The 21676-nt window shown below is 56.5% G+C and overlaps 1 protein-coding gene across 12 annotated transcripts in view; it reads left to right on the top strand.

Annotated features, from left to right (window-relative positions):
- DLG3 (discs large MAGUK scaffold protein 3) overlaps window positions 1-21676 on the top strand; it is a 77039-nt gene that overhangs the window by 40195 nt on the left and 15168 nt on the right. For 10 of the 12 annotated variants that reach the window (XM_054075672.1, XM_054075673.1, XM_054075674.1 and 7 more), the window contains 8 exons: window positions 6107-6157; window positions 9135-9259; window positions 9732-9901; window positions 10267-10403; window positions 10695-10839; window positions 10992-11151; window positions 15687-15843; window positions 16694-16796. In XM_054075672.1, the coding sequence (XP_053931647.1) occupies window positions 6107-6157; window positions 9135-9259; window positions 9732-9901; window positions 10267-10403; window positions 10695-10839; window positions 10992-11151; window positions 15687-15843; window positions 16694-16796 (1048 nt within the window). Of the gene's footprint in view, window positions 1-6106; window positions 6158-9134; window positions 9260-9731; window positions 9902-10266; window positions 10404-10694; window positions 10840-10991; window positions 11152-14128; window positions 14284-15686; window positions 15844-16693; window positions 16797-17279; window positions 17409-21676 lie in introns of those variants that run through there. The other 2 variants (XM_054075683.1, XM_054075684.1) reach the window with 2 other exon arrangements.

Consider the following 21676-nt stretch of genomic DNA (forward strand, 5'->3'; position numbering starts at 1 on the left):
TGGCTGGTGCCATTCTACAGGCAACTGGAAAAAGGACGATGTCTCCTGAAGGGGAAGGACACACCACGAGGTTGGACTGGGGCGAGGGAGGGGTGTGCTCTGGGCAGAGCAGGGAGGTATTACTGGATGGAAAGTCTGCTTTCACATCTGTTTTGTACTCTCCCTCCCTTGGAGGCCCATTGCCTGCTAACTGTTGCAGCCACCAATGCCACATCCGTCTTCCAGCTATATCTGTCTCTCCTCCCTGTCTGTGTGCCCAAGGGCAGTGAGAGGTGAGCCTGAGGGCCAAGGACAGGGTCTGTAACCCCAGGCAGGCTCCAGACCCCTGTAGAATCCAGCAGCAGGGAGCCCACCCATGGGGCTGGCAGCTGTCTCCTCCCACCACTTTCTTGCCCTCCTGGCTGCCTGCCCCAACTTCATCTCATTAACTCCACATCCATCCCATCTCCTCCAGTCTGGTAACCCTCCTGCCTTCAACAACATGTCATACCAGCACAGAAAAGAGCCCTGCTCAATCCTTTCTTTCTCCAGGGTGCCTCCTTTCAGCAGTTTCCCAGGTTGGCAAAGGAGCCGCACCAGGGACTTGCTGCAGAAGAGCGCACCAAAATGGCAAATCTGGAAACATGTTTTTATACAAACTCGAATGCTGAATCCTGTTGGTACAGTATGTATTCAGAAGGGTTAAAGTCACATCTTCCAGTCTTTAATTACTTAACTATTCAATGCTTTCGTTAATGATAAACAGATGGATGTAGTCTAGTTCCTTCCTGTTCTAGCTCCATTGATTGCACTGAACTAGCTGTTGGGCTGAATTTGGCCCCGGCTGTTTATCAAGAAGTCTGCTCCACATTTCAGTCTCTCTGTCCTCCCACTTCCATCCCCAGGAGCATGTGGCATCAGCAGCACCGTAAGGTACGAGCTGCAGCGTTGGGTCCCACTCACCACTGAGGCCAAGGCTCAGCTCTTCTGATTTGTGCAGAGCCCAGCACCCCTTGGGTTTAAAAGCCCAAATAAATCCTTGTGAAATTCCTGCTATATTAAAAGCATTGAAGGATAAGGCTTAGTACTCTTTACAACTACGTGAAAGGAGGTTGTGAAGAGGAAGGAGCTGGCCTCTTCTCCCAAGTGACAGAGGACAGGACAAGGGGGAATGGCCTGAAGCTCCACCAGGGGAGGTTCGGGCTGGATATCAGAAAAAAATTCTTCACGGAAAGAGTCATCGGGCACTGGCACAGGCTGCCCAGGGAGGTGGTTGAGTCACCTTCCCTGAAGGTGTTTAAGGAACGGGTGGATGAAGTGCTTAGGGACATAGTTTAAGAGAGTGTTAGGAATGGTTGGACTCGATGATCCAGTGGGTCCTTTCTAACCTGGTGATTCTGTGATTCTATGATTCTATAAGGATCGGTGCCAGGGAGGATCACCCTTGCCAGTTCCAGGTCATTGCTCACAGTTTCACCCCTTAATGTATTTTGCCCAGCAGTTCCATAGCAGGGAGACAGAGCATCAGAAGCTCAGTTCCCATTGCAGATGGGTTCTCTGCATTTCAGAGCTGCCTTTCTGAAGCTGAAACAAATTCTTGCTGCCCAGCATGCTTGGCAACTGCTGCCTCACAAAGGCACTCACTAAGTGAGTAGGAAAGCCCTTGAGGAGCTGAAGGTTTCATAGCTTGGGCCCTCGGAGCCCTCCTTTAGTGCCCTGTTGCCCAGCAGGGAGGTGCCACTACCTCCTCAATCTCTAAAAGCCAAGTCTGAGGAAACCAAGATCTGATCCTGGCCAATGAACATCACAGGATCCCTGGGCTCTGCCACTGATGAGCACATAGGAAACATCCTTGTTCAGCAGTGACTCTGCTGCCAGAGTCCTCAGCCATGGTTGCTGCGGGGTTGGGGGCAGCAGAGATGGCCACCATAGTCCAGTGCTTTTAAGTAGGGCAAAACTTCTTGGTAAGCCTGAAAAAATCAAAACTAAACTGCTGCCCTCACACTTTCATCCCAAGTGCTGGCGGTGGCACGTCCCGCTGCCGGTTCCTACAGTCAGCATGGCTGCAGAGCCCTCCCAGCTGCATGCTGGGGCTGTCAGGCTTCAAACCTCTTCCCTCTGCCCGATCTCAGCAGGCTCGACCCTGTGGCTCTCTGGCAAGAGTCTAACCAGAAATTTGGTGTTTATTTACTCTGTGCACAAGGCCAGCACTTTGGGCAATGCATAAAAGGGGGTTGAGGCCAGGAAGCAAGTCAGTAGGTCTCAGTGCTGTGGCAGGACACGTGAATGCAGGGAGGTAAAAGGAGGGAGCTCGTGACCTATTCCCTTTGGGCCTCCTGCCATGTGCCGACAGGGAGAGCTCTCCCTTGCCGGTGCTGCTGGTGCCTGTGCCAGCAAGGAGGTGTCCATCGAACCTCCTGCCCCTGCACAGGGCTGCTCTCCTTTCCCCTGGCTAGGGCAGGTGTGGGACATCATTGCCAGGTACCCTCTGCCCTCAGGTCCAGCTGGCACCACTAAGGGTGGACCCAGCAGCCTTCAGACTCTTCGTTATGGCAATACACGACTGCTCCACCACAAGCTGCTGGTGCCTGTCCCCATCACATCCTAACCCAAGATATGGGCTAGATCCTGCTCCCAAAGTGGCTGCAGGCAGCGTTATCCTTCCTGCAGGTTATTTCCTCTTGCAGCCTGGTGAGCTATTTGGGTTGGGCTTGAGGAACCCCATCTTAAATCTTCTAAATTTGGCCTCTTTTTTTTTTTTATTATTATTTAACAAAAAAACCCAAACCTAAATCCTTACTCTCTAGCAAATTGCAAAGCGCGTTCCACGTGCGCTGGTGCAGTGTTGGCCAGCAGAGCCTGCAGACAGCTTGCAGTAGCTCTGGAAGGTGTGTGTTCTTCTGTTTATCAAATGAGTGTTAACTCTGCAGCCTTCTGTTGATGATTTAAATGTCATCATCGCAATTTCCCTGCTGCTCAAAACACAAAAGGGAAGCGAAGGCCAGCGAAGGGGCCTCTTCCTGAGCCCTCAGGTGGGCATGCTGTGTGGGAAGAGCTTGAAAAAACCACCCTTACTTGTTTCCATGAGAAATCAGACGATGCTTAGGATCAGGGTATGCTGGGAACAGCTAATTAGCCCCTGACACCCCCATCAGCTCTACAGGCGTTAAATGGGGAGACAGGAGCAGGGTGGAGCTTGCTCTCCCAACCTGGGGCTGATGGAGCCAAGCGTGTTACCCCCAAGCCCGTAGTGCTGGGACGGCTCCAAACAGGAGCTGGGAAGGACACCAGTGAAGGAGAGGAGGAACAGCCTGTGGCAGAGCCAGGTCTTGGCAGCTCCAGTGGGTGCCATGAGGTGGTTTTGCTGTCGGTGAGTGACTGGTATTCAATTTTCCGACACTGGAACGTTTGCTTTGTTGGCTCGTTCCCTTGGTTACGTGGTATATATTAAGTTCTCCATTTGGCTTCCTTATGCAATTAACTGGCATTCTCTTGCATGGATTTGGGAAACATAATTAGAGCTAAAAATTCATAGTCAGGCCTGGCTGACCCCAGCGTGCGTGGCCACTGCAGGCTGCTCCCAGCACACGCTGCTCCGGGCGAGCACCAACACCACTAGCTTTTAGGGAACAATGCAAAACACCACTCAGCATTGGTTGTCCCGAGATCTGGGGACCGGGGATACCCCAAACTCACCTGCCTGATGGGTTTGCATGCTGGGATGTCTCACCAAGCCTGGGTGCTTGCCGGCAGTGGCCACTCACTTGGCAGGGCTCACGCACTGCTGGCGCTCTCTGCGGCTCACAGATTGTCAAAGTTTTCTGCACATCCCCATCCTGTAGGTATGTATGTGCTGTTCCCCTGCGGCCGTGGGTGTACATATGGCTGGCTGTGTGGCAACTGTGTTGAATGCCAAAGCAGAGAGGACAATGTGTGTAGTAGCGAAGGGTGCCAGGAATTCAAGTTGCTGGAAAGCTGGGGAGAGGTGACGCCGCGCCCCACGCACTGGGCTACCAACTGTGGAGACGAGATGCACCCGGAGGCTGCAGCGAGGGAGGCTGTGAAGGCGGCACAGGCCAGCGAGCTGGTTCCTCTCAGGATTAGTCAGTATGGTAGGATGCATGGAGGGAAACACAGCCCATGGCAGAGAGGGAGCCTGTGGCAAAGGAGGTGATGCTCTTCTGCCGGTGGGAGCACAGCCCACGGTGGTGCTGTAACAGGAGGTGGCACCAGCCACACATCCCGGTCCCTCTGAGGCTGTTGGGGATCCTCCTGTGGGTTAATCCCACCACTCCCACACTCCCAGTGCTTTTCTGCGGAGTCCTGTTCAAGAGCTGACAAAAGCCTTTCCCGTTATGCTGGGACAATCAGAGCATCCTAGTACTGGAGCAACTGGATGTCCTGACCCTGAACCGTGCTCTGAAATCTTCCTGTGGCTGAGAGGCAGCAGGCACAGCGCATATCCAAGGAGGGACAACCCTCTCAGACCGTGTACCCTGGAGCCCCCATCCCGCCTCTGTGCTTCAGCCTCTCCCCAACCTCATCCTTCTTGAAGTACAATACTCGCAACAGGGAGGGGGATCGTTTTGGCCTCACCGATGCTGAACCAGGCAGGGGATGAGGTGTTGTGTCGCAAGTGGTGTAGCCCAATCCTAGATCCTGGCATGCAGAACTCCTCTTCCACCTGGGCACATGATTATTCGCACCTAGAAAAACTCCTGTTTCCTCGTTCTACCTTGCAGCCACCTTGCTGAGTTTCCTTCTGTGGTGCCAGATGATTCCTTTAGCAAAAAGGATGTTTGCTCTCCCCTCTGCCTAATGACCCAGTATTGTGGGGTTTTAAAGGATAGCTGGGCTGTGCCTCCACAGGGGTGGATAGCAGGGAGCTGGGAAAGCAGGACACAGCTGGTGTGCTGGTGCCGAGTAAGGGGATCTGTGTCCAAACAAAGCCATGGCAGCTTTGGTTTGGGACAGAGTGTGTACAGAAAGTGGCTCCATACGATCTACAAGCCATCAATTAATGGTGGATGTAAAATCCCCATGAGGAACCCTGTGTGTTGTCCAGAGGCCACAGGCAGAGGCAGGGCTGAATGATGGAAGAGACATTTGCGTGCTGAACACCAGGTCCCACCACGTCTGCCGTGCCATGCAGGACTGCCTGTGTCCTGTCCCTTGCTTCCCAGAGTGACTCAAATTGTGAGGTTGAGTCCAGTCCTCTCCAAAACTGTTGCTGTTGGGTGTAACAGCTCTGGATGTTCCAACAGCCAGTTCTTCTGTGAAGCTTGCTAAATATTACACCTCAGCAGCTGTTTATGGCTGCTGATCCTGATGACCTGCAGTGAAACTGCTGCTTTATTTTCCTGTTCATTGTTGCTCATGGGGAAAACGGAAGTTTTTGACCTGTACATTTCCCATTTCTTATTTTAGAGCCTACAGTTGCATCCGTTTTGTTTCAAGCCATTACATTTCCTGGAGCCCTGCTTTGACACTCTGGGTATGGGAGATGTTTAACCGTGGCAATCAGTGTGGCATACAGCATTGAGACAAGCTGCACCATTTTTTTATACAAGGGCATCACAACGTTTTCCCCTCCTACTGTGCCCCACACTTGCACCTTGTTTTCTTTGCACGCAACTAGTTCAGCAGAATATATTATTCTGAATTCCCTGTTAACACAGTCATGCCACTAAAAGATTTGAAAGACATAAGCTGCTAAAGGTGTTTATTATGTTATTATGTACATTTTTTCCCCTTTTAAATGGACCGACCACCTTTCTTTCCTTCCTGCAGCAGTGAATTCCTGAGGTTAATTGCATGCTGTGTTACAAAGGCGTTATTTCTTTTTGTGCCTTCGGTTGTGTTCCTTTTCATGGCTGGAGAAATGAGGCAGGAGAATAAGGGCTTTGCGCTGAAGTGCATTAAAGTCAGTGGGCTTTGGCTCATGCCCAGGAAGAAAAGCAGCGCACAGTTTAATTCCAGGGCAGGCTCGCGTGATTGCGTTTAAGGTTTTTTCGGCAGCGATGCCACAGCTTTTAGATTGGATTCTTGATATTCAGCTATCAGAGAGGAAAAGCAAATCCCCCTGGGACCAACACAGAGCCATAATGCATTGTTTCCCTCTTCCCAGGTGAACGGCAGCGATGGGATGTTCAAATATGAGGAGATCGTCTTGGAAAGGGTAAGTGCTCTTTACTCACCCGCTGGCAGCCTTCACTGCATCTTCCCACTCACCCTCCCACCAGTGCAGCCGGCACCCTCCATATCCCCACGCCAGCTGATAGGGAAAGGTTGGTCTCTGCTCCCCACTCTCTCTGGAGGCTTTTGGGGGTGTCGCACTTGCTTTCCCCCCACAGCCCCCGCAGCACAGGGAGAGGTGGGCTTTCAGCTTCCTACCCCCCGCAGGCCCCTCTAGAAGGGAGGGAATGGGGCTTTTCCCTTGCCTGTCTCATTCACACCCTCACCCCCACAAGCCCACCGGCGCGGAAACCAGGGAGAAAGCTCTTTGTCACTGTCTTTGCCAGAAAATTGAGAGAGAAGTCTGCTCAAGCAGGTGCATGGCCAGGGACACCCCACACCTAGGCATGAGGGACCGATGCCTTCCCGCCACCAGACTCCCTGTCACACCGGGGTACACAGCCCGGAGATGCTAAGTGCAAGGACAGGTTCTCTAGTAGACGGACTACAGTGAGAGGAGTTTCTGCTTGAGCCTTTTCTTGTCTGTTTGCAACACAGAGCTGATGGTGTGCACCACGCCAGCTATGGCTAAAATTAGCTCCTCCCACAGAGGGGGCTTATCCAGGGGCAAACTGGCACCATGCAGGGCAAGGAGGGCTTTGCCCTGGCACCCAGGGATAAAGGGATAGAAAGGGAGAGGGAAAAGCTGGCTGAAGGTTTGTTCTGAGAGGTGGGCACAGCCCTGCTGAGTGGGGATGGCTAGGGTGGGAGGCTGCCCATGGCACACCTTGCCTCTTCCTCGCTGCCACGCTTGGTGGCTTGGCCTTGCTGCGTGGCCAGCGTCACAAGGGAAGATGCATCGCTCATTATTCTGTTCCTCTCTGCCTTTAGTCATCTCCCTCCTCCCCTTGGCTCTGCATCACAGAGGTGGGTGGACGGAAGGTTATCTGGGGCTGCCGCCTCACCCACCGCTTCCCCAGCGTGCCTGACGAAACCAGCCCAGGGGATGCTTCCTTTTTAGGCTGAGTGCTTCTCACTCCAGGCCCAATTTAGAGGCAAAAGCCTTGTTTTCAGGGATTCTTCTGAGCATCCTCTGTCCTCAGCAGGAGCAGGGGGGAAGCTGGCAGCATCGCATAGAGAGGCAACACTCGTTGCTGCCCCCATTTCAAAGCCCCAGGCAGTGAGAAACCATGAGGGAATTTCAGTGCTTAGCGGCCACGGCCAGTGTGGACCAGACTCAGGTACTTCACCTGGTCCTTAATGGGATCCAACAGCCCCATCTCATTGCAGAAGCACCCTGATGCCTGCAGAAGCACCCTGTCCCCTTGCTGGGGTGTTTGGCTCTCAGAAGTGACCTCAGTGTACCCCAGAATTTCTGGTCTGTCACTGTTATGAATCTTTGTCCTTGTTGTAAAGAAAAGGGCAAATACAGCAACATTTGGAGGGCAATAATTGAGGAAATGCTGTCCGCGGAGGGATGTGACTTTATGTTTACCCACTATACCTGTGTCCACAGCAGGAGCTGCCCCTGTGTCGTGTCCATATCAACCTCATTGCCAGCTAAGAAATCTCTTGAACACCTTTTCAAGGTTTATCAAACTGAAAATATAACACCTCCCAGATCATTTCCAGGTTTTGTGTCTAGCACGGGAACATGCCCTTACATAGACAGGCATAACAAATGGCTTGAGACCATTCTGCACAGTCCCGCCTGCCTTGCTGGGGGCCGGACTGGATCTCCGGTGACAGAAGCAGCTTTTTTGAGTTGGGCATGGGGTAACCAGAATCCAGGTTAGAGGAAGGAGAGCAGCAAGCATCTGGAAGCATTGTGTAGTGAGAGGCATTGGTGGCCCCCAGAGATGCGATGTGCACCACATCATGAGTAGCATAAAGTCAGAGTGGAGACCTCTGTGTTGCTGCGAGAACTGATGCTGAGCCCAAATTGCTGGGGAGAAGTGTGAGCCTGGTTGCTAGATGATCCTGAGGAGCCTGAGTGCCAGTATGGCCCTCCTGGCCACAGGTTCCCCAGAAGGGCAGAGCTCTCCGCCACCTAACTCTGAGCAATGGGGCTGTGGGCAGCCAGGAGAATGCTTGGCCAGAGCTGGTTTGTATATGAGAGAGGTGGGCACAATAGGATGTGACTAAGTGTCAGCTCTTCCGCATGAGAAAACAAGGCAAGGAGCCATCTGATTTTCAAGGCAGAGCAGAAAAAGCAGGAATTGTCCACTCGCATCAAGCACAGAGCTGGAAGCAGTGCCTGTGAGTGTGTCACTAATGGGGATCCTGTAGGTGGGAGAGACTGCAAGGCCACAGACGCTCATTCTGGGATGCTGCTGGGATGGGGCTGGGGACACGGAACAGCCCCTGTGTCCCCCCGAGACAGAATTCAGCAGGATGAAGCTCAAATGATGCTCCAAGCATGTCTGGGAGGAGGAACTGCTTCATCCTGACAGCCCCGTCCACCCAATCCTGCAAATACTGGCGTCAGCACTGCTGGTCTCCATTATGGCTCCATGCTGGGGCTGCATCTTAGGGTGCAGGGCAGAGGTGGGATGCTGGTGACTGTCACAAGCCCCACTGCTCCGAGTGGGCTGCAGCATCAGTGTCTCCTCCTGGGGAGCAGCCAGCTAGGGGAGGTTTTCTCCGCCAAGGACCACCCCCTCTTCTCCCAGCTCACCGCCTGCCTCAGAGTCTCTCGGCAGAGATGCGGCGGTGAGGGAGGTCCTCAGCGGCTCCCACTCTCCCACTCCATCTGTTCGGTGCTCCACGCTGCTGCACCGCGTGCCTTGGCTGATGAGCGCCGCCCTCCCCTCTGGCCATGCATCCCTCTGCCTCCTGAGCTGGGCTCCCTAGGGTGTGACAGATGCTGTAAGGGCTCCCACAGCACCCCAGGCAGCCGTGACTTGGGAGGAACCACTTTGGGAGGGCCAGCAGCAAGTGGTTGCCTACGGGGGAAAGACGCCGTGTTTGATTATCCACAGGGTAATTCTGGCCTCGGCTTCAGCATAGCAGGAGGAATCGACAACCCCCACATTCCAGATGACCCGGGTATCTTCATCACCAAAATCATCCCTGGAGGAGCAGCAGCCATGGACGGCCGCCTAGGGTGAGTGTGCAATGCCGGGGGAGCAGCCCCGTTAGGGTGTCACCTGGGATCTCCCCAGGGACCCTCTAGGCAGCTCCTGCCCCTCTTCCCTACCATGGTCCCTGGCCTTGTCCCAGTCCCTTCCCCACAGCCAGGTCCCCTCCATGCTGAGATGCTGCCGTCCCCTGCCACCACCCTCCCATCTACAACCACCCCTCCTCCTCTCCCTGTGCCAGGCTCCATTTCCCATCCTTCCCCCTGTAGCCCAGGGCAGGATCCAGCCTTTCCCCTCATCTCCTATCTCCACCAGGGTCACACCACGGGGACCAGCTCTGCTGCCTTCCGCTTTGGGAGGGACCCCACCCTCAGCCTAATAGGGCAGGATCTGGCCAGCTTGAGCAGCTCTCCTTTGCACAAGGGTCTGCATGGCTGGAGGAGGGTGGCACAGTCTGACACGTCCCCAGGGGAGCTCAGAGCCACCCTGTACCCACAGGGTGAACGACTGCGTCCTGCGGGTGAATGACGTGGACGTCTCTGAGGTGGTGCACAGCAAAGCCGTGGAGGCCCTGAAGGAAGCAGGCCCTGTGGTGCGGCTCGTGGTGCGCCGCCGGCAGCCCCCGCCAGAGACCATCATGGAGGTCAACCTGATGAAAGGACCCAAAGGTGAACCCCCTTACTCTGCTCGCAGGACCAGAGTGCCCCGCTGATCCGTGGGACAGTGTGGGGTAACCCATTGGTGTGGGATGCCATGGGGTGCAAGGCAGCATCGTGGAGGATGTGGGATGCAAGGTGGCACCGCCACAGTGCAGCATGCCACAGGGCAGCCCAGCAGGGTGGAATGCTATGGGATGTGGGACAGCCCCGTGGTGCAGCTTGTGGTGGCTGTACTGTTCCCACGCAGCACCGGGTGGATCTTTGCCTGCCAAATTTGGGGCAGGGTGAGAAGCCCAGCGAGGCAGAGGGGCTGCCAGCCCAGGGCTCCATCTGTCTGTCCTTCAGCCCTCACCTGCCTTCTTTCTCCCCATCAGGCCTGGGATTCAGCATCGCAGGAGGCATTGGGAACCAACACATCCCTGGGGACAACAGCATCTATATCACCAAAATCATAGAGGGAGGTGCTGCCCAGAAGGATGGGCGCCTGCAGATCGGGGACCGGCTGCTCGCGGTAAGCCCCCATGCCAGGCAAAGCCGGGCAGTCTGCCATGCTGTGGTGCCAGTCCTGAACCTCAACACCCCTCGTGCCAGCAGCCCTAGACTCCTTCCTGGCTTCCCTTTGGGATGGTGCTGTGGGACGGGCAGGCGCGATCGGCTGCAGGCAGGAGGGCCAAACCCATGAAGATGGGACCCTGTGTCCAGAGCTACTGTGGCACCTACCCTGTGGGACACTGCTCCGCTGGCACAGGGCTGCCTGCCCTCCTGCCTGCAGCTGTGTCACCCAGTCTCTTCTGTCTGGCAGGTGAATAACACAAACCTACAGGACGTGCGGCACGAGGAGGCAGTGGCCGCCCTGAAGAACACCTCTGACATGGTGTACCTCAAAGTGGCCAAGCCCGGCAACATCCACCTCAACGACATGTACGCGCCCCCCGACTACGCCAGCAGTACGTACGCCACCAGCTGCTGGCGCAGCAGCTTGGGCACCGCGGGGCTGGGGGGGATGGAGCGTGCTGGGGCGGTGGGCAACACTGGGCTGGTCTCCATGTCTGCATTGCAGATGGATTTCTGCTCATGATGCCCTTTTCCTCCCCTGCAGCCTTCTCAGCTTTGGCTGACAACCACATAAGCCATAACTCCAGTCTGGGCTACCTGGGCAGCGTTGAGAACAAGCCTGCCTACCCTGTCCCTCCCCAGGTGACTCCGTCCCGGTACTCGCCCATCCCTCGGCACATGATCGGGGATGAGGACTTCACCAGGTGAGTACCGGGCATGAGCATCCCTAATCCCTGTTCCTTTTCCTTCCCTCTTTCCCTCCCTGGTTGCTTGACCTCTTCCCCATTGCCAGTGCAGAGCTTTGGCCAAAAGCCCATTTGTGGGTGCATGGTATAAAGCTTGACGCTCCCCTGGTGAGCTCTATGCTCACCCTGCTAAGACCAGCCCTACCGTGTCGCTCCCTGCTGCCTCTCTGCATTCTCCAGCTTCCCCATTTTCCCTCCTGCTCCTCCCTGAGCTTTACACACCTGCTTTTCCGCTTCACACTCTTACTTGTTGTATGATAGCTGGAATAGAAGTTGTTCCCTGCCCTTACAGCTGCAGGCCAGGTGTGCCTGAGTGGAGTTGTGCTCGGGGTGAGGGTCTGGGGAGGCACAGCTCTGGGCACAAGGAGGGCTTCTCCTCCCACTCTCCCTGAGCCCAGCATCCCTAACCACCTGCACCCGAGTGCTGTTTCGTCAGCTGCCAGCCCTGGGCTTGACTGCCTCCTGCACAGCCCTGGTTTGGCTCCCTTTTCCCCACTGGTATCATTTATGCTGCACAAACAAGTTTTGTTTCCTGAACCCAGGAAATAAAGAGGAGCATAAAGGGGATGTTGCTCTGAGCCTAAACACAGTGTAGAATTTCTCCAAAGCTTCATGCTGAGGACAGGAGAGTGAGATCTGGCTGGTCCTGCTCTGCTTGCCTGGCCTTGCAGATTTCCCTTTGCTTGCAACAGCCTTAGGGCCAGCGCTGAACCTTCTCTGAGTTTGGTATCCCTGGGGCCAGGGCTGTAGGGCTCAGGCTCTATTCTTAGGACTGACACTCGGGCTACACTTAGGGCTGGCACTGCAGTTAGGAGTGAGGTCGCAGGCTGATTTCAGGATTGTGTTTGCAATGGAAGATGCTGTAGCTTCAGCTGGGATTGTCCCATTCCGTGGGTCACTGGCAGATGCAGGAGCAGGAGACCCTGACTTGCCATCCTGTGTCAGGTCCACTGTCCTGGAGAGTGGCTGCATGCACCTTCGTCACGGGGATTTCTCGCTTCTTTGTGCTCAGCCATGGCCGGTGCCTCTGTGCACCCCATCTCTCCCACCCAGTCTCGGCACCAACAATGCTAGTCCTACAGCCTGTTCCCAGTGCTGCGTCCTTGCTGGATGTAGCAACTCCTGTGCTGTCAGGGCACTGGGGATTGAGCAGGGCCCATGAGCCGGGCTTTCTGCCATTACATTGCACCACAGAAGGGACTGAGTCCCAGTACTTGAAAAGCGCACCATCTGCCTCTCACCAGGGACCGCAGTCCCACCAGGGCATCCCTTCCTAAACATGTAACATCCTTATTTTTTGCCAGAGAGCAGACTAGCCCAAGCTGGACAAGGCCCAGCGGCAATGGCGCAGCGATGGTTCCGCAGTGGCTCAGCGGTGGCCGAGTGCAGCGTGTGCCCGTGGCCACTAGAGAATGGTGCTGCCTGGCAGAGGGCCCTGCTGCAGACAGGCTGGCAGCTTGGCCACTGTCCCCAGCCGCAGCCCCCTGCTTCCCACCAGATTCACAGCCTGCCATGAGCTCAGCACCTCCCTCATCCATCCCAGAGTAGCGCTGAGTATCTCCTGTGCATCACCAGCTTCCCCAGGACAACTTCATTGCCATGGGTCTGTTGGTTCATGCATCACCAAGATTGTGCACTGGGACCGGTGTGGTCCAAATGTATCTTAGTGGTGTGGGGAAAGGCAGCAACTCCCCTGAAAAAGCAGCTTTCTCCCAGAAGGCTCCTGCCAGCCATTCCCCAAGAGAAACAGAGGTCCTGGCCTGGATCCATTATCAAGCCTCTTACCCTCCTGTGGACACAAGTGCTGCCACAGACGTGGATGCGGGTCCAGTGACCCTCGTGTCCTGCACCACCCAGGGCCAAGGGTCAAAGCATCTGTTTTGAAATGAGCTCCATCACTGCGACCTAGACCTGGCACAAACTCACAAGATTGTCGCAATCAGTCTGTACTGAGGTCCCAGTTTGAATGCTGCAACATCCAGCACAGGATCTGCCTACAAGATCCTTGTCCTGGGATGAGCATGGAAGCAGAGACTGCATGTCATGACTAGGACCTGAGATGTACCTGTCTGGGACTTTGTTTCTTCTCCTTGGTTCCCGTAGCATCTCTCCACTTTTTGCCAAACCATCTAGTCCTCACGGATGCTGAGGATTCTTCCCACTAGGAAGAGTTGGAGTGGTGGTTCCTGCACCATGCTTGGGCAGCAGCAAAACTCAAGGGGCAGAGCAAGTTCATCAGCTGGTTGGAGGCAGAGTTTGCAGACCTAGAAATCTGACCTATTTCTTCCCCTGGGAGACCTCATGCCCCAGGCAGAGCTTTGCAGCAGAGGGACTGATGGCTGCAGCCTCTCTTCTCTGTCACATCCACCCCTGAGCCAAGCGCTGGTGGCACCCTGAGGACTTGAGTTGAGCCTCTTCTGCCCCCAATGGTGTTTCCATGTTTCCCCAGTTTTCTTCTGGTCCTGGTGCATCCCAGCTCTGTGCTATAGTCCAGCCAAGTCCTGAGCTCCTCTTAGCTCGGAGCTCGAACACATCCAAAGGCTGTAAGGATAAAGCATGTATTTTATCGAGGTCACAAAGTAGATTCAGCCTCTACCCCATCAGAAATGCATAGCTGGTGGTAGGACTCTGCCAGACCTCTGTTTGAAGGCAGGGGGCTGGAGCATTGCATGGTGTGAATGGAGCTGCAGGCACAGGGAGCCAGGCTGCTTGTGTACCCTGACTTGGATGCTCGCCACAGTCAGGGCTGTGCTGCCCGTGCCTGCAGGGGTAGCAAGGAGTTAAATCTGTAGGGTGTTGCAGAGTAAAGGCTTCCTCCTTTCAGCACTTCCATAAAAAACCCTGTGTGGCAGTTAGGGAAGCTGCTGGCCCCGCAGCTGGCAAGAGGCAGAGACAGGCAGTTCAGGACGGCCTTGGTGATGAGCATTCAGAACATTCCTGTCCCTTGCGCCTCCCGATTGGTGCCGCCAGCACAGCCTGCCACGCCACAATGTTCACCGTCAATGTCTCGTCGTCCATGTCCTACAGGGGACAGCCGTCCATGTCCCCTTCCAGGCAGCAGCAAGGTCAGAGGAGCAAGTGTGACCAGAGGTAGGGAACAGGGATGTTGTAGTGCCTGGTGGGAGGCACGGGGTCAGGGAGAGGAGCAGCTGGGAGCGGCAGGTTGTGCTGAGCCCGGGGTCTGGGCAGGCCCACCAAGACTTTCTTGCAAGGTGTCCTGCACTTCTATTTGTCTGTTTCCTGCTCCTATTGCTCCTTATAAGGTGGTTGCCTGGAAGTAAGGGACATTCAGTGCATCAGAATGTGCATCCATGGGGAAGGATGGGGGGATACTTTATTGGGGTGCTGGCACATGTATGTCCTTGAAGGTAAATCCTACCTCCTGCATCCATGAAAGCACCAAAACCTTCCCCCAGGTGACAGCAATGATGCTCCAGATTTACCCTAGGGGCTGAAAAAGATGTTTTTTTGCAAGAGTGGCTTGGGAACACACTGCCAGGCTGCAGGGCTTCATGCTATCTGTTCAGCCAAACTTTATTCCCTGGAGTGCCTTCTGCTGCCTGAGCCCCGTGCCTTCCCCAGCTGTCGCCAGCAGCTGCAGGGCCAGCCAGGCCACCCTCCTGGTGCCCCAGGGTTCCCTCAGCACAAGTGTGCCAGCATTTTAGGGTACACCGCAGGTGCCCTTGGCCAGTGCCATACCTGGGGCTCCAGCATCTCTGCGACTGCATCCCAGAGATCTTCCTCTCCTCCCTGGCAGGAGTGGGGTTGGTCAGATTGGTGAGCTCAGTGGCAGGTCCTCAGTCCTTGCAGTACCTGCTGGAGCACCCAGGATCCAGTTGGTCACCACAGCGGATACACTGATGGTCCTCAGTATCATGTTGGTTGACAGTCACCATCAGCCTGTGATAATTGTTTGGCGTCCTTTATTCCTTGTTGTTTTAATCCAGTGCTTTAGCTGGGAGCTGCTATTGTTCCCGTCAGACTTGGTTTTCTTAGATTAAAATCTTGTGATGCCAGGCAGTCTTTCTGCCTTTTCCTGCCTGTGTTTGAGCTGTGAAAGAATTAAGTCATCATTGAAAAATTTTGGACTTCTGTTGAGCTGCACAGGGCCTGTGGTGAGGGAGGTATGGGGTTGCAGGCACACTTGCTGTGTCGCATGCGTGCGGAGGGGGTCGATTCTCATCTCCTGCCATAGGCACAAGATCCTCAATGCCCAGGCTTGCAGCATCAAATGTCACCTCAAAGTCCAGTGTTTCTGTACCTTTTATGGCAGGTGCTCCGTCTCTGTCCGTGCTCTGTCTCATGTCACTTGTGCAACTCCCCACACCTCTCCTAGTTTATCAGTCTGCTCAGTGCCAACAGCTGAGTCACCCCAGGTTGCATTTGGGGTGACTCCTGTCCTACCAATGTGCCAGGAAGCCTAGGCACAGCCAACCCTGTCACCAGCTTTGCCGGTCCTAACCCTAATGTCTCTCTGTCCTGTCTCCTTCCAGGGAGCCCCGGAAAATCATCCTACACAAAGGCTCCACCGGCCTGGGCTTCAACATCGTTGGGGGAGAAGATGGCGAAGGGATCTTCGTGTCCTTCATCCTGGCTGGAGGCCCTGCCGACCTCAGTGGGGAGCTGCGGAGGGGAGACCGCATCCTCTCAGTGAGTCGGTGGGGCTGCCCGCTGCCCCTCCATGGCCTCACACAGTCACACCTGTCCCCTGTCACCTGGGACACAGCTCAGCAGGGTCCATCCCTAGTGCCGGTGTGGACCTGGCCCTTGAGTGCATGGAATTGAAGTACCAGCCTGCCCGGGATCTGTCCTGTGGTGGAGCCGGGGCTGGCTGGGTCCTTGCTCGCCTGCTGGCAGGTGGCACCTCCAGTGTCCCCAGCCGGCTGGGGGATGGATACTGGGGATGCCGGTACTGGAGATGCTGGTACTGGGGGTGCTGGTACTAGAGATGCTGATAGCAGGGGTGCTGGTACTAGAGATGCTGGTACTGGGGGTGTCAGTACTAGAGATGCTGATAGCAGGGGTGCTGGTACTAGAGATGCTGGTACCAGGGATTCTGCACTGGGGATGCTGGTACTAGAGATGCTGGTAGCAGTGATACTGTACTGGGGGTGCTGGTACTGGAGATGCTAGTAGCAGTGATACTGTACTGGGGGTGCTGGTACTGGAGATGCTGGTAGCAGGGGTACCATACTGGGACTGCCAGCACTAGAGATGCTGGTACCAGGGATGCCATTAGTGGAGATGCAGGGACAGGGGGTGCTGGTATTAGAGATGCTGTACCAGGGATGCCGGGTACTAGTGATGCTGGTGTTGGGGGTGCTGGTACCGGGCGTGGTAGTGGAGGCAAAAGGGGCTGCGTGACAAGACACTGAGTGTGGGACCCACGGGTGCCGGTACAGGGTGAGGGGTCAGCGGTGCGAGGGCTGGGGCGCAGGGCAGAGCTGGTGGGTGTGAGCCCCGGTCGGTCCGGTCCAGCGGAGCTTCTCCATCTCTGCAGGTGAACGGCGTGAACCTCCGCAACGCCACCCACGAGCAGGCGGCGGCGGCGCTGAAGCGGGCGGGGCAGACGGTGACCATCATCGCGCAGTACCGGCCCGAAGGTACTGGCGGGCGGGGGCGGGGTGTCCTATGCAGATGAGGGGGGCGGGGCTAGAACCGCGGCGAGACGCCGATTGGTGCTATGTGGTAGTGGGCGGAGCGTCGGAGGCAGATGAGGGGGTGGGGCTTCCGTGGCGCGCCGATGGGCGGTGTGAGAATGGAGGCGGAGCTACGGCTGGGGCGGTGCGCCGATTGGTGCGGGTTAGGAATGGGGTGTGGTATTGTATGCAGATGAGGGGGCGTGGCCCCGGCTGGGCAGCCGGGGAGGTGCCGATTGGTGCGGGGTGGGTGTGTGGGCGGGGTGTCGCATGCAGATGAGGGGGCGCGGCTTCGGAGGGCGCGGGGGGGCGGCACGCGAGGCGCCGATTGGTGCGGAGTGGGAGTGTGGGCGGAGTTTCGTATGTAGATGAGCGGGCGTGGCCGCGGCGGGTGAGGCGCGGATTGGCGCGGGGCGGGGCCCGGCGGGGAGGTGCCGGCGCCGATTGGCCGCCGCGCGCTGGGGGGGCGGGGCCGTGCCGTCCCGCCGGCCGTGCCTGCGCGGCTTTGTGTGCGGGCCGGGCGGCTCCGGGGCTGCTACCGGGGGCGCCGCCGCCCCCTCCCCCGCCGGCCTCCAGGTGAGCGGGACGCGCCCGCCCCGGCCCGGCCACGGGGGGACCTCGGCGGGACGGGGGTGTTTGGCGGAGGAAGGGTGGCGCCGCCCCGTGGGGCTCGAGGGGGGCCCGGGACCGAGGGGGGGCTCGCGGGGGTGGCGGTCGCCCCTCTTCCCTGCGGGCGGGTCCCTGCTCCCCCCCATTGCGGTGGGCTCTGGGGACCTCGAGCATCCCGCTCTACCGGGGTGAGAGGGGGCTCATCCTCCCCTCTCCGAGCATCCCGCTCTGCTGGGGATGGGGGGGGCTGATTCCCCCCGCCTCTCCGAACATCCCGCTCTACCGGGGCTGCGGGGCTCATCCTCCCCTCTCCTCTCCTCGCATCCCGCTCTGTTGGGGCGGGGGAGGGGGGCTCATCCTTCCCCCTCTGAGCATCCTGCTCTAACGTGGATGGGGGGGGGGGGCTCCCCTCTGCCTCCGAGCATCTCGCCCGCCTTGGTACCCCAGTGCCTGCCGTGAGCTCTAGCTTTGCATTCCCTCGAGTGGTCCCTCGGGGGCAGGGGCTGGCTGGCCGCCCTCCCGCACCGTCCGCGGGCTGGCAGGGCTGGAGCATCACCTGTGGGCTGGAAGGGCAAGCACTGGGCAGGGCGAGGGGTCGGGAGCTGCTCCCAGGGCTGTTGCTCCGCTGTAATGGGTCCCAAGTGACGCCGTGCTCTCCTGGGGCTCCTGCCCCAGTCCTGGGGATGCAGCAGTTCCCATCCCCGAGGTGTCCCTCCTGGCCCCACTTTTGTTCTGCCCCAGCAGCTCTGGTCCTCTCCGCCGCGGCCAGCGTGCTGCCCGTTGCCTGCCCTGCGCCTCCTCAGTGGCATCGCTGTCCCCTGTCCCTGCTGTTCTTTCTCCATCCCATGGCAGTGGCCACTGGGGTGCGGAGCCGTTAGTGTTGCTCAGGGGTGTGCTGTGGGTGTGGGGTTGGTTTGTTTTGGCTTTTTTTCTTTCCTTCTTTCTTTCCAGGAAGCACTTAATGTTCTTGTATTTCTGGCTCCCTTTGCCACTTGAGATTTGGCAAAGACGCCAACCAAGAGTGGTTCCTAAATGTCAAACAGGATAAAATGTTTTGAAACCCCTTTAGACTGAGGCTGAAATGGCAGTGCTTTGCAGCCAGTGGCATTTTGGGTTCACATTGGTTGCTGACACGTGTGGGCAAGCAGCACCCGGCAGAGGGGCTGCAGCTGTCCTGAAAGGCAGCGTGGCTGCTGTGAAACACAGGCTGTTGTATCTTGGGTGCTGGCCTCAGTGCTCCAGAGGCTACAAGGCCTGGAACCCAAGGAGAAAGGTCTCCTTGGCTTGAGCCCCAGGTGTGGGTGAGGCTGGGTTCCATCGAAGGGGCATGCGCTCCCAAATATTTGCCTTTTCTATGCACATCATGGCTGTGGAAGGAGTGGGAGAGCTGTATCATAGAATGCCAAAAGGAGGAGATGCTGGTGGAAAGGGGCTTTGAGAAGTTCCTGACAGGAGAGGCAGAGGATGGCACCTGTCTCTCATATGTAAGCATGGGTAGGGCTTGCCGGTGGGGTGTTGGATGAGTGTATGTGTGCTCTGCATCCGACCTTGCTGGGGCTCTGAGGGAGCAGAGGGGCTGCTTGCACAGGTCTTGGGGGACGAGGTGCCCTCCCTGTGAGGTCCTGCCACATACTAGGAGTGGAAAGAAGCAAAGACAAAACCATGGAAGGATCAAAAGGGGGGCTGCCATCCTGCCTTTCTTCTGAGCACCTGCACCTGGCACAGCACCTCTGACCACTGCTGCATGCCATCAAGGAGAATGAGGAGGCTGTTCTCTGTGCCTCCGAGCTGTGTATGAGGTCCCTTCTTTCTGATCACTTCTCCTGCTGCCACTGTCACCGATGTGGGTTTGGCAGTTCCCCTTTTTCACACCCCACACAACAAAACCTTGATGTTCCTTACCTGAAAATACAAAAACCCGCATGACAGCATTTCTTTGAGCTGGTCACTCAAAGGGAAATGCCACGTGGTGGCTTTTAGAAGCCTTGGAGCTTTGCCCCAGGCCATTCTCCCTTCCACTGCCTGGGCCTGTGACATATATGCCCAGTGCAGAGAGATGTCTGTACTTCAACCTTGCAGCTGGATGTGTTGGGTCAGGGTGATAAAATGCCATGCTCGAGGGGAAGGATGGCGCTGGGGTTAGTTTTTGTAGGTGACTGGGCTGCAGCCCATGGCTGAGCATCCCTGAGCTCTGTTGATGGCCAGGTCCAGCTGGCCTGGTTCTGGGCAGGTGAGTTTGCATGCCAGAGAGAGCAGGACATGCACAATGAAGCTTAATGCACGCTTGGGGGTTGCTTTCAGATGCAGCTCCACTCCCTACCAATGCTTTTTCCCCTTGCACTGTCTCCCGGTGCCCAAATACCAGCTACAGTCCGACCGTCTTGGGGATCCTTGGTGCAGGCAGGTGATCCTGCCTGATCCTAATGGTCTGCAACCTGCACACACGCTTGGGCAAGCAGGGCTGTATGCTGCCCTTGCACTGAGCTTACTCTGCAGTGCAGGATCCAACCCAACTCTAGGGGCACCTGCCTGATGGGAGAGCGGAGTGGTGTTTTTATCGAGTTGCTAAGTGGGAATAGCAAACATCCTGCCCCTCCTGGCGCTTGGTGCAGCGCTGTGATGGTACTTGCAGCAAGAGGCGCCTGGCCACTTGTTGCATATTTTTCGATCTTGATTAGTGCGTCCTGAACATGTCTGGCACCTGGGTCCTGTGGGAGTGCCAGGGAGGTGGGGATCAGCTGTGGCTCACCTCCCTGCCGTGCCATAGGAAAGCTTCCTGGGTGAGTTTTGGCAGCATGGGAGATCTTCCAGGATGCAGAGGCAAGGTGGCTATGAGCCAGGGATCAAAGGCAGGAACATTGCTTGCTGGGGGTTATCTGTCAGTAATTGTCTCGGAGGTTGCTCCAGCGTGCAGATAAGGTGGGGCTGGTGGCAGCTGGGAGCACCCCATGCTTACTCCACAGCAGCCTTGCCTCCCCTGCACTGGGAGGGAGTTGGTGGGTTTGCTTTTGACTGCTCCTCCACCTTGTGCCCTCCTGCAGTTGGAGCGAGCATGAGTTAGTGGTTCCTTGATATACCCTTTGTAGGACAGAGTTGCATTTACTCTTGGAGGAATAAAGCCAGAGCAGCTCCTGTGTTCTCCTTCAATTTGCTACGTCTAGCCTGGCTTGTGCTTCTTGTTGTGCCAGCTGACTATTCCCAGACCCTCCAAGCAGGGCAGCTGCTCCAGCAAAATTTGGAAAGTCACTTTCCAGGGAGCGTCCTGCCAGGGCAGGGGCATTTGAGAGCTCTGCTCTTGGGTTGCATGCAGGGGATGTGGCTGCTGGCAGGGCGGTGGCACCCAAAGGTTGCCCTCCCAACATCTCCACCCTGAAGCCAGTGGTGGCTAAACCTGCTTTTGCCTGTTGCTGCCTGGCTGATCCCGGGCGGTGCGTCCTCTGTGCCGAGCTTCTTATGGAGAAGGGTGTTGTTGGAGGGATGCAGGCCAGCGCGGCAGCGAGCAGCCGTCCTCTTGGTGCAGGGTGTGCAGAGAGTCTGTGCCCCCAACAGAGTTTGGGGCAACTCAACTGAGGACAGGTGTTGTAGTGCCCGACTCAGCAGCTTTCTGGGGAAAATAGCCCTCCCATACCAAAGAGGGTTGATGGAGCAGCTGTACCTGCTTCTGACAGATGCTCCTCTGGGATATAAGAACTCATGGGCATCCATGGCAGAACAAGCTGCACCGCAGATGCTGTGATCCACCTTGGTGTGGGCAAGAGGTGTGGAGCCGGGTAAAGCTCACCTCCCTCTACTGAGAGTTCCATAAAAACCCCAGTGCAGGTCGGTGGCTGCAGAAGTGCTGCTTTGGTGTCAGAATTCAGTTTTCTTATAAAATAATCTTTGCCCAGACCTGGCTGCTTCTGCATTTCCCTCTGATAGAAGGAAGGTGGGTGAGAGTAGCGGGTGCCCCTCAGCATGGGGCAGCCAAGGTGAGTGGGGGTCTTGGTGACCCTACCTGGTCTGTGGCACCTCTATATGTCCCATGGCAAGGGAAGGAGGTTCATGTGGAGTTTCCATGTGCCACTTTGGTGGGTTTTGTTTGTATATTGCCTTCTTTTCAATCTTTAAGGACAAATGCATCTTTGGCAGCTGGGTACAGAGGGGGATATCCAGGCAGGTCCAGCTGCAGAGTCAGGAAATGCCGAGCTGCAGCTGCTTAACCCTGTAACTCCAGGCCCACGTGTCTGCAGTGAGAA

This window comes from Cuculus canorus, chromosome 10, assembly GCF_017976375.1.
Source record: "Cuculus canorus isolate bCucCan1 chromosome 10, bCucCan1.pri, whole genome shotgun sequence".
Taxonomy (NCBI): Eukaryota; Metazoa; Chordata; class Aves; order Cuculiformes; family Cuculidae; genus Cuculus; species Cuculus canorus.